At 45.7% G+C, this 16603-nt stretch overlaps 2 protein-coding genes across 3 annotated transcripts; one reads left to right on the top strand and one right to left on the bottom strand.

Moving 5' to 3' along the window:
* Positions 1–2709: 2709 nt before the first annotated feature.
* c23h12orf56 (chromosome 23 C12orf56 homolog) lies at positions 2710–8950 on the top strand (the record flags this gene model as incomplete). The annotated part of the gene is made up of 14 exons (XM_062383381.1): positions 2710–2976; positions 4216–4411; positions 4590–4608; positions 6070–6238; positions 6333–6488; positions 6631–6719; positions 6855–6999; positions 7098–7192; positions 7300–7389; positions 7465–7543; positions 7621–7731; positions 7881–7958; positions 8034–8215; positions 8815–8950. Coding segments are annotated over 14 exons (1782 nt in total), but the record flags the coding sequence as incomplete, so codon positions are not given.
* Positions 8355–12571, bottom strand: LOC133948627 (acyl-coenzyme A thioesterase 5-like). Of its 2 annotated transcripts, XM_062382494.1 has the most exons (11): positions 12426–12571; positions 11623–11828; positions 11450–11549; positions 11049–11233; positions 10799–10962; positions 10597–10716; positions 10357–10433; positions 10173–10266; positions 9719–9799; positions 9492–9633; positions 8355–9169 (listed from the first exon to the last, which is right to left on the bottom strand). In XM_062382494.1, the coding sequence occupies exons 2-11, from the start codon at positions 11813–11815 to the stop codon at positions 9045–9047; spliced, it is 1281 nt and encodes a 426-aa protein (XP_062238478.1). In that variant the 5' UTR covers positions 11816–11828; positions 12426–12571; the 3' UTR covers positions 8355–9044. The 2 variants fall into 2 exon arrangements, with proteins under 2 accessions (XP_062238478.1, XP_062238477.1); XM_062382493.1 differs by lacking the exon at positions 12426–12571 and having other exon boundaries at positions 11623–11842.
* Positions 12572–16603: the final 4032 nt, after the last annotated feature.

Here is a 16603-nt window from a genome sequence, read left to right as displayed (position 1 = left end):
TTTGACTTTGGAACTGAGTGGGAGGGAGGAGCCAAATGTATAAAGACAAAGAACTGTTTCCCATCGGTGTGCATATGACAATATAAAATTTGTCATATGCACCATGCTCTGAGCGTTAAAGTGTGAAAATGATGATGTGTGAGGGAATATGAGATAAAGTAAAAGATGAATAAAATGTGTGAGTCTCTGTTGACTCTGATAATTCTGTAAAGTTTACAACCACAGAGTCAGAAGGAGATTCAGAGACACTGAACTCATTTATTAATATTATTATGATTATTATTATGAGTCTGTAGTTTGAAACCTTCTGAGTGGAAAACACAATGAAAACCGCTGACCTATAAACATAGAGGAAGTCAAGAGTGGCACGGCAGCGGTGAGGGACCCCCCCCCCCCCCCCCCCCCATGTCTTATTTAAAATGACACATGAATAAAACCAAAATGATTTAAAAATCCCGAACATTTTAGTTTGGGTTGAATTTTGGATTAGTAGAAAGTTTATCGTCTAAAAGTGTTTTATTCAGTTTGTTTCCAGCGTTTGTCTCATTGTGAGTCTGAACTTCAAACCTCATCAACACAACCAACCGGTCAAACCCAACGACAACCTGTCACAGTAACCTGTTTGTTAGTGTGAGTGTTAGCCTGTGTGTGTCAGTGTGTGTGTGTGTGTGACCATGCTTTCTGCAGAACAAAGGCGACAGTGTCAGTCGGCCCACAACCGCTGCTCACAGCTGCACAAAAACACACACAGTGAGGATGAGGATGATGAAGGAGTACAGTGCACGTGAGTAATCCATCACAGTGACCACAGCAGGACGATAAGGAAAGCAACACAAAACGGCTACAAAGACACACAATGAGACCAAATATGATGGAAGAATTAACTGCCACACTACAGTCACCACCACAAACAGTTGTTTCTTTCAGGGTGGTTTCAAGCTCCTGTGCAGGAGGTGTGAGGGAACTTCACTCTGCTCACCACGACGCCTTCACCGCAACTCTGTGTCGGTGCTGAGGGTGAAGATGTAAAACACACACACACACACACACACACAACAGTGCACAGAGCTGAATATCTGGAGTCCAGAGTTTTTAACTGAGCTGCACAAGAGACGTTAGTGTGTAACACAACAACACAACCTCACAACCATCACACTGTGTTTGTGTGAGACGGCGTTCATCGTTTTTACAAAGCTCCCCTTCAAAGCCATGTGTGTGTTTGTGTGTGTGTGTGTGTGTGAGTGAGGAAGATGAGGGAGAGGAGGAGGATGAAGCATCACATTTTCAACATTTCTCCAGGTTTACATCAACCACAACTAAACCAAACAATGATTTATTCATTTGTTGATTCTGCAGCGATTGAAATACAAATATCTTTATAATAATAAATATGATCTGAATCTACAATGTGACACTGAGCTTCATTTACAGTTTTTCTTGATTGCTTAAGCATGATTTTTAAAACAGGGCCCGGTGTTTCAAAACATTACACACTATTGACACAACCACACACCCAATCAGCAGAACACTTCAGATACTTTGCAAAATGAAACACTCTTGTAAAACACACTGCTGCTGCTAACCTCAAACACTTTTAGCAATGCTACTTCTCAGTGATTAGTCCTGTTAGTGAAGTACAAAGAGAAAGTGCAAATATACAAAAAATTCACTACACAAGACCAATGCTGCAGAAATTATTGCAAGGAACTTCTTGATATACTTCTATATCTAATGTATATAAGAATGTTTAGTGTTTTGCAGATAACTGTGTGTATTGTTTTGAAAAAAGTGTGAAGCTGACATTGTGCAGATCACAGATTACATTTTAAAAAGGGGCAGTGAGATACTTTACACTCTACAGCCCTCTAGTGGTGGGACGTGGTAAAGGCAACCACACTGATCTTAATGTGAATCAACCGTGAATACATTTTTATGATAAAATAAAGATTCACAGATATTTGTATTTGTTCTGATTTAAATTATAAAACCTGTCCACGATGTAATGTAGTCGACCTCTAAGGGAATCTGTTGTGTTCTGATGAAATGAAATGTGACTAGAATCTAATAATGTATTTACACTCTTGTGCGTTTACTTTTACTACATGTCGACTATAGTAAGATTTAAATTGCAGTACTCAACTTGTAGAGGAGTGTATTTTTACGCTGTGGTGTTTTTAAGTGATCTGAGTGATGGATATGAGGAATCTGTGACACTGGAACCAGTTGATTATCTGTCATCGGTCTGGTTGTTTCTTGTCTGTTGATGAGACGTATTGGACACTGAGTCCCCCCAGGGGGAAGACACTGGGGACATCTCTTGACGGAAAGATTCACAATCCTAAAACAAACGGACAGAAAATGACCCTTGAAAAAAAAGAAATAACAACAAATGAACACAAAATTAGTTAGGGTTAGGGTTAGCCCCTGAGAGCTTGATCCGGCCCTGCTCAGTGGAGCGCTTATACATTATGAAAGAATCTCCTGGCCAATCACATGCGTCCCTGCTCCCCATCAACCAATCAGAGCGCGTCATGAGTTTATATATGGGAGAGCAGCATCTCACCTGCTCAGGGAGAACAGGAGAAGTTAGTTAAAGAAGGTCTAGAAGCTCCATGTCCGGTGGGTTTCCTCCCACTGACCGGATGGAGGTGGACAGCGGAGGAGCCTGACCTCCCTCCGGTGCCGCCCCCCCCCCCCGGTTCCCCCTAACACCGGTCCCTCGTCATGTATCTGTCCGGCTCCGGGAGCATCATGTCCCGCAGGAACATCAAGCTGGACTCGTTCCTGCAGCGGAGCATGGAATACTCCGTTCACGAGCGGGTGCGCGCCTCCGAGCAGTGCGTGGTGGTCTCGGACGCCTTCAACAAGGTGTACATGCACGTGGTGCTCAGCGACGAGCGCGTGTACCTCACCGAGCACAAGCCGCGCACGCTCACCGTGGCAGTCAGCTTCAGGCGCGTGCGCGGCATCGAACTGGTGAGTGAGAGGATTTTTAAGGTGGGGGGGAGTTGATTGATAAAAAGTGACCAGCAGCAGATTAATGACGATTCAGTTTGACAGAGAAATAAAAACCTGGAGAAACAACGGTCGACTGATTCATCAAGAAATTAATAAACTGAGTTTGTTTTCAGTGATTTGTTCTGACTGCATGGGCGGATCCACATGTGAAGAAGAGTCCAGGGGCTGGAAGTTGTTGTCGGGCCCCATCTGGCCCCCACGATCCAGACCCCAATGAACCAACCAGGGCTGCGTTCAGACCACACGCAGCAAAACGTTTATTAAATGTTCACTGTGAGGCGTCGACTATGATACATGTTGCAAATATGAAAACAGAAAAATGTCTTTCTTGCGGATCTTGGGTCAAATGTCCTGTTTTGTCCAAAAGATACAACGCTTTCACTTCTGTTTACTAAACCAAAGAACAGAGTCCAGAACCTGCTGCAGAGACGTGACAGTTGATCCGTGGACGACAGGACGACCTGGTCCCCCCCCCCCCGGGCTGGAAATAGACTCGGCTTTAGAGCCATATTGACATAACGCTGCATAACCTGCAGCTCAGTGCCCAGTAGACCGGTGTGAGTCTGTGAGTCTGTGTGAGTCTGTGTGAGTCTGTGTGAGTCGGTGTGAGCCTCTAATTCTCACCGGGTCATCTTGTTATGTCAAAGGTTTAACGTCGTCAAGCTTGTCCCCGTCAACTCGTCAGATTACAGACTGTGTTGAACTGTGATGACCTCACGCTCGTTTGAGTAGGATTCAAGGGGCTTCTTTAGTATAGTATACTATATACATATATTTATATATGTACTATATATATATATATATATATATAATAAACTCTGAAGTGGAGCAGAGAAGCTAATCCTTTGTTTAAAGCTTTAAAAAAAAAAGAAAATGATGAAAAAGTAAACAAAAGATGGACGACGATGTGTCCATCTTCTCTTTCTATGCCTTGTCCAGTCGGCAGGGGGGGGGGGGGGGGGGGGCGGTCAAAATGTCACTAAGTGATTTATCGTGAACAAAATAATTCTCTAAAACGATGTTGTTGCGATACTAGAACCGAAGGATTTATTGGTTTGTTGATAAAAAATCGGCCGATGTGACTTTAACAGACATATCGGTATCTGGGTTTATTTGTGTTTATTTAGTTTGATTTAATTACTTAGATTAATATGTTAGCATTGGATCCACCTGTCCGTCTCTGTTTCATCCTCGCAGGTCAATGATCTCCCAGAATTCCTCAGTGGGCGGGACCGGGATCACTGCCAGCACATACGAATCGTGTACGTCACCGACGAGCCTGCTACCAGGGCATTTGATTGGTTGAGGAGAGACAAGGGGGCGGGACTTCCTCTTGTAGCCCCCCCGTCTCGCAGATCCAGTCACTGCACGACGATAACACACAACTTAGAAGGTAAACGTGTTTTTAGACATGTTAGCACCGCCTGATATTTCCCTTCAGGATCTGGTGGAGACCAAAAACTGAGCTGAAAGAAAGTTAAGATCAAAAAACAAGAGAAGCTCAAGTGTTTTTTATACCTGAAATATTCACCTGTAACTTTAACCGTCTGGTTTCCTGTGTCTTCCCACAGGAGGATATCCTGCAGGGAGGTGAGCGTTACACACACACAGACACACACAGACACACACACTCTCTGGTTTGTCAGATGATCCTCGGATGGAACTTGAGACGGCTGTGGTCACTTTTACTTTTCACCGGAACATTCCACTGAAACTCTTTTATCACAGAACATCTGCAGGTTTAAACAAAACAGGAATAAAACATGTGTCTTGTTTCTGAAGTTCCAACGTCTGGAGCTGCAGTTTGGAGACAGTTGATGCTCTCAGGTGAAGATCAGTCCTCCTCACTTAGTGAATCCTGACCTTGAGCTGCTCCTCATAGTGAAACCCTGAATGTGTGTAGCATGAATGTGTGTATCTCTGTGTCTGTCCTCACTCCCCCTGGTGGGAGTCGGGGAAACAGACAAACTGTGTGAGCAGTAAAAACTTTACAGCTGCAGGTCGTTGACACTCGGACTGAAGGAAGTTTACAAGTTCACATAACTGCGTTTATATACAGAGACGTTCCAGAGGACACTTGTCTCCTGGAAACACCTCAGAAATACTTCATGTCTACCGTTTATAGAAGTGTAGCTCTCGGATGAATCTGTGAATCATCTCAGAGGATTTGAACCCACGTTGCTGCGGAGGAAGTCCGATCTGCCTCCGTGTCCAATCCCTGTGTCCTGAGCCTCTTCAGTGGGTCAGGTAGCTCATGACTTATTCACTCCAGAGAGACGAGGTTCACCTCAGATCACCGGCGGCTCACTGACATCCACCACTGAGCCGCAGAAACAAGAGGAGGAGATTTCCTCAGCTGAAACCGAGAGAAACAGAATTGCTCTGCAGCTGGATTTGTTCTGGTGTCTTTGTGTTGAGACAGGAAGTGACTTTAACACACAACAGCATGTGAAGCTCAGTGAGAGATTCAGCTGCAGAGAAACTTTAGAGTTGATGACTTATATCAGGACGGAGGAAAGACGTGAATGTGTTTTATCGTTTATCATTTTTTTATTCTATATTAAGAATATTCTAATCATTAGCTGACTGCTACAGGTCGTTGTTGTATAAAACCCTCGAGGTTCACACACAGAGACACATTGTGACTTCATGCTCTTCAGCTGCAGTAACAGTGAAGTGTTGCTTTGAGTTGTGTGTCTGAAAACGTCCCGTGTGCATCAGTGTGAGGACACGGACGCTGCCTGGCTAAAGGGTCCGTTCACACTTCAGGGACAAAGTTATTAAAAGTGATGTTAACAACGGAAAGTGTGAACGATGTCTCCTGCAGATGTGTCGCCCTTGGAGGTCATTACACACACACAGACACACACACACACACACACACACAGAAGTAATGACTGGTCTCTGGAGCTTCACTTCCAGTAGCAGTTCACGTCTCCAGCTCCGTCAGAGCTTCATCATTCACACGTTTGTGAAAGTGAGAAGATGTCTTCAGGTTTCTTCAGGTTTCAGCAGCTTCTGGTTTAATCTCCTAGTTTCTGTCTCTGTCAGGAACCACAGGGACTGGAGCCCAGAGCAGGTCCGCATGGTGAGGCCCGGCCGCTCTGCCTCCTGTCCGAACCCCGACACTCTGGGGCTCCTCCCGCACCCCCCCACCCAGCCCCGTCTCCACCCCCCGACCATCTCAGAGCGAAGCCTGAAGAGCCTCCAGAGCCGTCAGGTACGGACGAGAGGGAACCGCAATATGATTATTATCAGTTTTTGATCAGCGATGAGTTTAAACATCAATGACCCGTGGTGCCGTGTGGACTCAGGTCCCGAGGAGGATGGGCTCGGTTCTGTCTCGTCTGCTGAGGAGAGACGGAGGGGGGGGCGGAGAGCAGAGGGAGGCGGAGCTGCATCTTTACGCCGTCTCTCCGACGTCTCGACTCCACCTGCAGCTGCAGAGCGCCTGGAGCAGCTTCATCATCGTGAGTCGCTCTGGATGTCAAAGGGTTCGATTCCTGGAGGTCGACAGTGAACTTCACAGGGATTATTTCAGCAGCAGATGAATCTACTTTGCTGTTTGATCATTTAGTTTCTGTGTGTGTGTGTGTGTGTGTGTGTGTTCAGAAGTCGACTCTGCTGTTGGACCCGCTCTACAGGAGAAAGTGCAGCTCGTCATGTGACTCGACTCCTGGAAAACGACCCCCTGTCATCAGGTAACAAACTGTGACGCACAATGAGGTTTGGGTTCATCATGTGTATGTCTCTGCACCAGCGACACCTAGTGGCCGGAGGCTTTGTGTTTTCAGGTTGTCCATCTGTACCCTTCTTGTGATTTGTGTGTGTCGCAGCTGGGAGCGGACGGCTCACCTGTTCTCTCAGCTGACCTCTGACCTGCTGCAGGTCGGGATCCATGAGGAGAGTTTGTATCTTCTGCTGCAGGAGCTGAACGTCTCTGCTCAGCGCAACGTGGCTCTGCGCCGCCTCTTCTGGAGGGTGAGAGGTTCACTGGGCCTCATGGGAGGCTGGTCTGAAAACTTCAGGATAATATCTAGATGTCTCAGTGTTCACTTTTGTGTTTTTGTGTGTTTCAGTCCAGTGAGTTGTGTGTTTTCCTGGTTCAGACTCTGGAGGAGTCTCTTCACGGCCGTCAGAGCCTCAGTGGAGTCTACACAGCAGATCAGCTCCTGTAAGCTTCACTGTGTGTGTGTGTGTGTGTGTGTGTGTGTGTTAAGTCGATGAGCTGCTGTCGTGCTCGTGGTTGAAGCCTCTCACGTTGTGTGTGTCTGTCCTCAGGCTGAGCACCGTGGTCGTGGAGACGCTGGCCGTCATGTTCAGGGAGACGCAGGCAGAAGCAGCCAGACTCCACCTGCTCTCTGCCAGGAGGTGAACTCCTCATCCGTCCTGTAATGAACACACAGAACCGGAGCTCAGTGATTTAAAACTCTCCTCTCTCTGCAGAGGAGCCCTGACCTCCAGGATGCTGCTCGCCCTGATCTGTGACCCCCTGCAGAGCAGAGGGCTCCTGATGGACTCTGAGGTGACGGCTCTCTGCTGACCTCACGGGATTCTTTGAACTCGTATCTGAAATGATGGTCTTGTGTCTGTCTGGGTCAGATCCAGGTCTTACTGTCGGAGTACCTGGACGCCGCCTGCTCGCTGCTGTTTGAGCTGCTGCTGCTCGGCCACGAGGCGACTTCTGCTCCTGCTTACACCAAGTGTCTCAGGGTGAGGATCCACTTCTCTGTGAAAGAATCAACTAATATATCAACGTGGGAGGAGATCAGAGTTAACAGAGCGGCCGAGGAGCCGTCTCCTGTGAGGTGGTTGATTCGAGGACATTAACGTGTAATGACTGGTTCCTTGTTGTGTTTCAGAGCAGCGGCTGTTTCTCTGCAGACGACCTCCTCTCCGTTGATTGGCTCCTGCGAGTCGTGCAGCCTCATCCTCACCTGGTAAAGACGAAGACGTGGATCCTGACGACAGATCTCAGTGTGACCCCCTGACCTTCGTCTGTTCTCCCTCCGCAGCTCTGCTTCATCACCCACCAGGCCCAGCAGGTGGTGCTGGTTCTGTCCGACCTGCCCGAGTCAGACCTCGGTCCCGTCCAGGCCGTGCTGCTGTTCCAGCGCTGTCGCCTCCTGCTGGCCTGTCTGCAGCACAGCAGCCTGCTGGCTCAGCACCTCCGCTCTCACATGAGAGAAGAGTTCAGGTTCGTTCTGCGTCGCGGGTTCGAGACCCGATTTTACAGCGGGACGGAAGTAGGTCCGTTTGACCACGTGAGGCACATTTATCAACTCCCGCCATCCAGGCAGTCAAAACTACTATGAAATGAAAGTTCCTTCCAGTAATGCAATTTTTTAGTTAAATATTTATTTAAGTTCTCAAACACACATGAAGATGTTGAACAGAAAATAAATAAAACAAACAGATGGTCTCGAATTTTCAATACAACATAAATATACATTAAAAACCTACAAATCTTTATGTGAAGTTGGAATGAACAGAACATTAAAACCAAGCCTCGGGTTCAGTTACACAACATGTGATCAGACACAACCAGCTTTGATTATTGTGTTGGAGCTTTGCTGGGAAATCAAGTCCCAGCTGCAAATCAGACAGAATATAAACAATCATATTATTAAGGCCTTAACATAAACATTATGCACAAAACATCATATAAAGTTTAATCAGATTATAATCACGACTTCAGTTAATAACGAAATACTGTCGGCATCTTTGTTGATTGTTGTCTTGATCAGTAAATATCAGTTTCAATGGAGACGTGTCTCTGGCGGTTTGGTCCCTCAGGTACTTGGTGAAGACGCCGTGCGCCGCGGAGACGCTGCCGCCTCGTTATCCAATCAGTGGACAGACGGCCCGAGAGGTGGAGCTGCTGCTGACGCTGCTCAGATGATCTCCACACAGAGAGAAGACGCACTGTCACAGTTTGTGCCTTTTGATTACACAAAAGATGACTCATCAGATTAGAAGGTCAGTGGGGTCAATCAGGACCCGTCGTCTTTCCCAGAATCCTCTGCTCACAGCTTGGCCTTGGGGCTGGCGTCTCCGTAGAGATGCAGCTGCAGAAAAGACAACATCTTCCTCCAGGAGTCTTCCTGCGCGTCAGAGTGGGGTTTGGTTTTCCCCCCCCACAACAGGATCACTGCAACACAGATTGTTCCACCTCATGAAATGATTCTCTCACACTGTGAAGCTACTGGAAATCATCTGTGGGACTTTAGCAGAAGTTTAAAACCGACTTCCTGAGTCCTTAAACTTTGTGGGTCAGAACTAAACAATTATAGTTTGGACTCGAGACGTGAACTAAGCCGAGGGAAAGAACCAAGTGACTGAAGATTTACACAAATATGATTTCAGAGATGAAAACTAAGAGTGAGACGCTTATTCCCTCTATATTTATAATAGATGATAGTTAGTCTCTAGATGATAGTTAGTCTCCATCTTTAAATCGTCTGTGAACTCACCTTTTTCTCTGTTGCTGTGTAATATAAAGTTGGTGGCTCTGAAGTGGGGGGAGTAGGGCGGCTCGATCAGATGCCCGGCCTCGGGGTAGTCCAGTCGCGTCAGCAGGTGCTCGTTACCGGCCGCACGCATCAGCTGTGAGATCTGAGGGTCACGACGTGAGGTCAAGAGGTCAAGAGGACGAACACCATCCAGTGAGATTCAGTGTGTGTGTGTTTCTTTAACTCACGTCCTCGGCCACCTCCGGAGCCGGGACGTTCTGATCGTCCACTCCAGTCACCAGCATCACCGGACACTGGATGTTACCCATCTAGCACAGAACAGATGTGTAAATACAAAACAATAAAATATTTGTGATGAAAGTATTTTATACCATAATAGTCAGATCTTCTTTTAAACTGTTTTACTTGAGGGGAAACCGCTTTAAAACGCTCATGTACTGCAGCCAGCCACCAGGGGGCGATTAAGCTTTAAATTGGGAGCCGACATGTCGTCCATCTTTATTTACAGTCGACTGTCACAATGTAAACACTGAATCAGCTTCTCTTGTGTATTTCCATCATAGACTGTAAATAAAAGAGGAACCACGTGACTGCTCCAAAAAGTGGAGCCAGATCGACTTGATCGCCCCCTGGAGGCGGTTTCAGTTTCATCCTCGTGTTGTTTTTGCAGCTTTTACTTACGTTCAATTTTCCCGAGGAACCTTTCAGATATTGGAGCCCGATGTCTCTCCAGATGTGATAGTTGTTCTCGTCCACACGACCCTGGTCTAAAGTCCTGTCGACACATGTCACCATCTGTGTGAGTCCAACAGTAAATACACTTCTTCATGTTGTGAGTTCATGTTCCCGACAGAATGATACTTACTGTTGGATCTTGGCGTGACCTCCGCTGAAGGAGCTCCCGAAGTAGTGTGTACCGCTGATGCAAACACAACAACTAGGCTGGAACACAAAGAGTTGTGTGAAGACAGATGGTTTACATCATAATGATCTGAAATCAAATGCTTCAGGATTTCAAACCAAGAATGAAAAGCGATAAGGAACCTTCCAACTCTGAGCCCGACATCATCACCAACATTTCCACGAATTTGCGTGGGATGCTTACATGGACCACTTGGCTCTCAGCTGCTAACAACATGGAGACGCTGGATCCGAGGGAGAGCCCGAACAGCCCGACCCGGTCCGGCAGCACCTGAGGATGATCCCTGACGATGTTGAACGCTGTCTGTTCACAGGAGGACGAGAATTCAGTTCAGCCCAGTTCTTTAAAACCCACTTTAATATCATCAGGAGAAAACAAAACGAACCTCAAAGTATCTTAACTCCAGCTCCGCTGACGACAGCTCGCCGGGTTTGAAGTACTCCAGCGCCAGAGAAGCGAAACCTCGGGACGCCAACAGGGCCGAGCGATACTCCAGCAGCCCGCCGCCGCCCCCCCACATGTCCAGCAGGCCGGGGAACGGTCCTGGACCTGAGGGGAGGAGATCCAGATGTTTCTCATAACAACCAATCGGTACATAGCCACTAGAACCAGGTGCTTGTGCAGCTGTGTCTCACCTGGAGGAATGAACATCGTCCCCCGCACGCCGCTCTCATTGATTTCCACCCTGTGGACGCCAGGAGCCATGTACCACCTCTCTGTGAGCACCGACGCCAGAGGAGTCTGGTCCCGGACGTCCCCGTGTCCCCTGTGGACCGAGATGGTCACCAGCATGGGGGTGGACACGTTCCTCTTTCTTAACCTGACGAGAAGAGAACACAAGACCGTTCTTTATATTTATAAAAGTTGAGTTTGCTGCATCATGGAACCTCATGGAACCTCAAACTAAATGAGAATTACTGATGTTGCTTTAAACTCCTACGTTATGAACACTCGATGCAGGTGAATTAAAGTCCAATCAACTTGTGGACAACTCGTCTCCGTCTTTGTGATGTTGTGAAGCTGCAGATTGTGTTACCTGAGGCCTGTGCGGCTTCCTGGGACCGGACGCATGCTCCACAACAAACCCATGGCTTCTTTCCCCGTGTACGTGCCCCCGAGACTCAGGTCGTCTGAAACTGCAGAAACAAGAAAGTGTCAACAACATCTGACCCGTTTAACACAACGAGTTTCAGGAGGACCAGAACCCACCAGACACCGTCCCCCTGTGGCTGCTGACGTAGTGTCCGTACGCCTCCCAGTAGTCCCGGTCCTCGGAGTGGTGCAGGGCGCGGAGCGTCACCGGAGAACCAGGAGGCAGATTCTCCACCAGCACCGTGAACGTCTCATCCATCAGAGCCCGGGTGGGCACCACGGAGATGATGGGGGGGACAGAGTGAGACATGATGGACAATCGTCTGTGGACAAACATAAAACACACAATGATCAAAACTCAAGAAGAAGATCAAAAATCAGAATCACCATGGTTCAGTCTGGACTGACCTCAACACAACATGGTCCCAGACACAATATTCATATTCATAGAGACAAACTCTTACATCAGAACAGTAACATCAACAAGGTGAAATATAAGTAAAATGATAATTTCATATATCAACTGAAATATTCTCTGATATTCTGGAATTTATTATTGCGCTTATTTCTGACAGAATAAGAGTCAAAGTTTCAACATGAATTCTTTCAGAGAGACAATAAAAAGCAAATATTTAAATATTGTAAAGTACTTATATGGATTAACAAGGCATCAAACTTATCTTTAGTTTTGAAAACAGTTAAACTATTATAGTCTTAAAACAATTACAAATGTTATTCAGTATCTTTTAGTCTGTATTAAGTTGTACAGTTGTGTACTTTATGTGCTCTGTTCTGTGTAGATTCACTTATTTATCTTCATAAAAGTTTTAAACAATTTTTAATTCAGTTTACATCAGTTCGTCCATAGAAATACAGGTTTTTTATGTCTGTCCTTGAACACATCACCGCGCTGAACTCACCAGCAGCTCCGGGGCCGCGTTGCGTTCACGGTCCGCGGGCTATAAAACACGGAACCTTCACGTGTACGAGACGAAACGAGGGGAAACGTGAGTAACAGGTTCGAGCCTGAGCGGAGACATGTTCGATCAAAGGTCGAATAAAAACATCCGGACGGTCTGTGACGTCGTCATAGAGGCTCGGTGCCGCCCCCTATTGGACCGGAGTGTGGAGCAGTGGACTAATCTAAAATGAATCTGTTTACTTTCACTAATTTATGATATTTAAGTTTCTGTTAGAACGTATCAAAAGTAATATATTATGTATTATTACCAAGTATTAAAGGCGATGCTAATACAAGTTTTGCAAGTAGTATTAGTATTAAAACATCACAGTTAAAAGTAGTAAACGTAGTAGTAAAAGTACTGCTTTGAGTAGTATCAGTAAGTATTAAAATTGTAAAGCTTACAAATTGTATTTGCACAACTTTAAAGTACTGCTTCATTTTACTTTATAAAGCTCAGATTCATTCATTCTTTCCTCAGCAGCTGGAAGCACGAACATGTGTTTCGACTAAAGAGTGAAGCACAGTTCATAATTTACACTCCTGGTTCATCCTGGTTTTCATTCTCATGCTCTGCAGCAAATCTCCTGTTTAGAAACAAACTCCAGCTGTGAGTGAAAAGAAAGAAAGAAAGAGAATTAGTTCAAGGACTCAGACTCACGTTTGTCGTCGCAGGTTCAGGACCCGAGTTCAGAGCAGAAAACTCCACGTGCACCTGAGCTCCGAGCAGAAGACTGAACGTGCACCTAAGCTCTGAGCAGATAACTAAACGTGCAACTGATCTCAGAGCAGATAACTGAACATGCACCTGATCTCAGACCTGGGCTTTATTCTGAGGAAGGACTGTGAGAAACAAAGCTGCTGGAGGCCGAGCTTCACATGATGAATTGAAACATCCCACTGAATGGATCCTGGACTGAGTCTTAACAGGATGTGGAATCTAAACCTTTTGTTTTTAATAGATTATAATTAATGAGTTGTGTGATAGATGTGACCATAGTAACTTTATAGTTCTGTAATGTTTATAGTTTATATTTATTTGAAAAAGTATCGAACATGTGACTCTATTCTGACATTTAAAATCCCATATTTGTCTGTATACATTAAAAACACATCTTTTACAATCAGTTCAGTTTGCTCACATGTTGATAGTAAACGTGTGTGGACATTGGAAGTGGGTCAGAGGTGAAGGAGTAAGGTCCTCTGGTGACAGGCGAGCCAGAAAATCACCTTTTAGCAAACATGTGGCCGTTCTTCATTTCCCTCTTTAATCACATAATCTTTTCAAATATATCTATTTTCTAATGTGTGTTTATGACGTATATTTAATGATCTAATGTCGTAATATGAGAGATGTGAGATTATGAGGTTTAATATATAAAACATATTCATAAACCTTTTGTAAAGTGTCTTCAGCATCATCGTTAATCGGGCCTCACGTTTTTAATTGGCTGTAAATGATCATCAAGTGCTGCAGTTGCACCATTTGACCAGTAGAGGACGTCATGAACCACATCCTTCCTCATGAGGAACATGGGAACCTTCCTCACCGTCTCCAGTCTGGGACGTTTCTACTGGTCACGTGTTGAGCTCTGATTGTACAGTTTGATCTTCTTTAATCATTATACTCACTTTATACTTATTAACGTTGGTTCAACCTTTAATCGCTCCTGTCTGCTTCTCAGTAAGTGACCTGGATTTCACACAATAGAAATACTTAGACTTACATTAATCTTTCCTTGATGCTCATGTACTTTTACTAATCTAAAGGATCTAAATACTTCACATTTCATTCATTCCCTCCAGTATATCACACATTATCTAATGTATCTGAAGTCTGAGATGGATTTTCTTCAAGTGCTCTGGGAGTTCTGCCTCAGAATCACTTCAGTTATCAGAAGGAAATTCCTCAAAGAACATTAACTCACATGATACTTTACTTTTTAGCACATTAATCTAGGAGCATGTTATCATCATGTTCTTTTTGGGAACTTTTGTTCAGGAACATTTCATCACTGTAAATCTGGGAGCTTTCAGCTTCATCTGCTCGAGCTTCTTCAATCTCGTCTGATTTGACCTTATCAGTCATGATGTTGAACTTTCTGGATCCAGTCACCATCAGTGCACTCACACATGAACCCAGAAAAAGACACAACACACTGTAAATCTATGTTATCTGCCTTTGAGAGGAGAACATCACATTTTTAAGACTCGGCTGTGGACTGATTGTTTCCCTTGTTGGCACATTCACAAAAACCTTCATTCTTTAAACTCAGGCTCCCAGTCTAAACTGCAGATTACACCGAGGTCAGTGTGGGACCAGTAGGCGGCTGCTGCCTCCGCCGTGCTCAACCTGGTTTCCCCCCCGGAAACTCACCGACCGCTGGTGAACACATCCAGTACACACAAAATACACAAAGTTCTATTTTCACTACAGCTCAGTTCACTTCCTTCTATTTCCGCTCATTCAGTTTGGATTCAAACAAATCAATTTCGACACACACACACAAACACACACACACACACACACACACACACACAGAGGCCCTTGATTGTTTTTGACAGTCAAATAGCAGATATAGTTTCTCTATGATCTCGTCAAGCTCGGACACTTTGAGGCAGAAACAGAAGAATGACTCTAAAGTTCCAACTCACCGGATCTTTGCCGTGTTTCAGATCCTGCTCCTGACTTTGCTGATTAGTGATGGAGGTTTTCTGGAAGCCGGTGGAAGCAGAACTCAGGCAGCAGCTGATGAGCAGGAGAGTTTAGTGAAGACTCGATGAATCAAGGAGATCAGAATATAATATACCAACCAAGTCTGAAGATGTCCCCCACAGCTCCTGACTGAATCTCCCCCCCCTGCGTCACCTGTTCCAACAGCAGGTCCATGAGAGGCTGCAGCCGCCGTCACTCTCTCAGTCACATGGAGGTGTTCGATTCCCATTGGTCGGGTCAGCCTCAATCACATTGTGTTGTTACGTCTTGTTACTGATATCATTCAGAAAGAGTTGCTTCCTCCTCCTGAGCGTAGACACAACAACGTGCAGCTGCTTGGTTCTGTATCTATCACCTGACCTCGGCTGCTGCTGGAACTGAAGTGAGACGGGCTCCATTCACTCATATACTATATACTACAACCTATTATATACAGTATATATATTATATATATCATCAACTGCTTTAGATCGACTTCATGACAACAAAAGTGAAGCCAAACTATCTGGATCGCCCCCTAGTGGCTGGCTGAAGTACAGGCCACACACTCTGCCTATATGTTAGCAAGTTGGACGCAGACAAAAGTGCACGTCAAGAAATGATCATTGTGTGTCGTTCTCCTCACACTGATGTGTTTTCAAGTGATCATGTTTTTGACTGAGCATCTTTCCAAACGTCTCATTGTGACACCTGCAGAAGAGAAGGTGAAGGGAGCTGGAGGATGGAGACGCAGAGGGTTCAGCGCCCACACAGGAAGCAGCCGCCTCCCATCACTTTGCTCAGATCAGATCCTGTGGGCAACTTTCCACCGTTTGTAGCAGCGGTCAGATGAGGTTCAGTTCACAGGGCGTCTTGAAGGAGAAGGTAGAGATCTGGATTTATCACTGGCTGACACACACACTTTTAAAACCCGCTCATGGCTCTGTCAGATTTAAAAGGATCTTTATAGACGTACTTTCACAGCAGCTGTTTCCCGTCTCTCTGCTGCATCAGAGACTGAATTAATCTTTAACTTCTCATATAAAGTGATGGATGTTGTGTTTTTTAATCACACTCTTGTAGAACCGATGAGCACCTCCGTCTGGATCCAACACCAGCGTGCAAGTTTTCTGTTTTTATTATTCCCGTGTCCCGGGTTCCAGTGTTTTCGTGTCCGGAGTTAAGCCGCGTTCTATTTCAGAGGCTTCATCGCCCGTGCAAGGAAAACACTGGGATGGAAACACCCGGGTTCCTTTTAATATCCTGGAATGTTTTCAGATGAAACTTGTGGAAATTAAAGAAACTCGACGGAGGCACCGAAGTATCGAGTGACAGCATCTTATCAGCTCCGTCAGGCCCGAGCTAAACCTCCTGCAAACACTCCGACTGAGCAGTGCTCATGTAAACTCTCTGTGTTCTGTGATATAAGACGACCCCCCCCA

This window comes from Platichthys flesus, chromosome 23 (assembly GCF_949316205.1).
Source record: "Platichthys flesus chromosome 23, fPlaFle2.1, whole genome shotgun sequence".
Classification (NCBI taxonomy): Eukaryota; Metazoa; Chordata; class Actinopteri; order Pleuronectiformes; family Pleuronectidae; genus Platichthys; species Platichthys flesus.
This window is presented reverse-complemented; position numbering and strand designations above follow the sequence as displayed.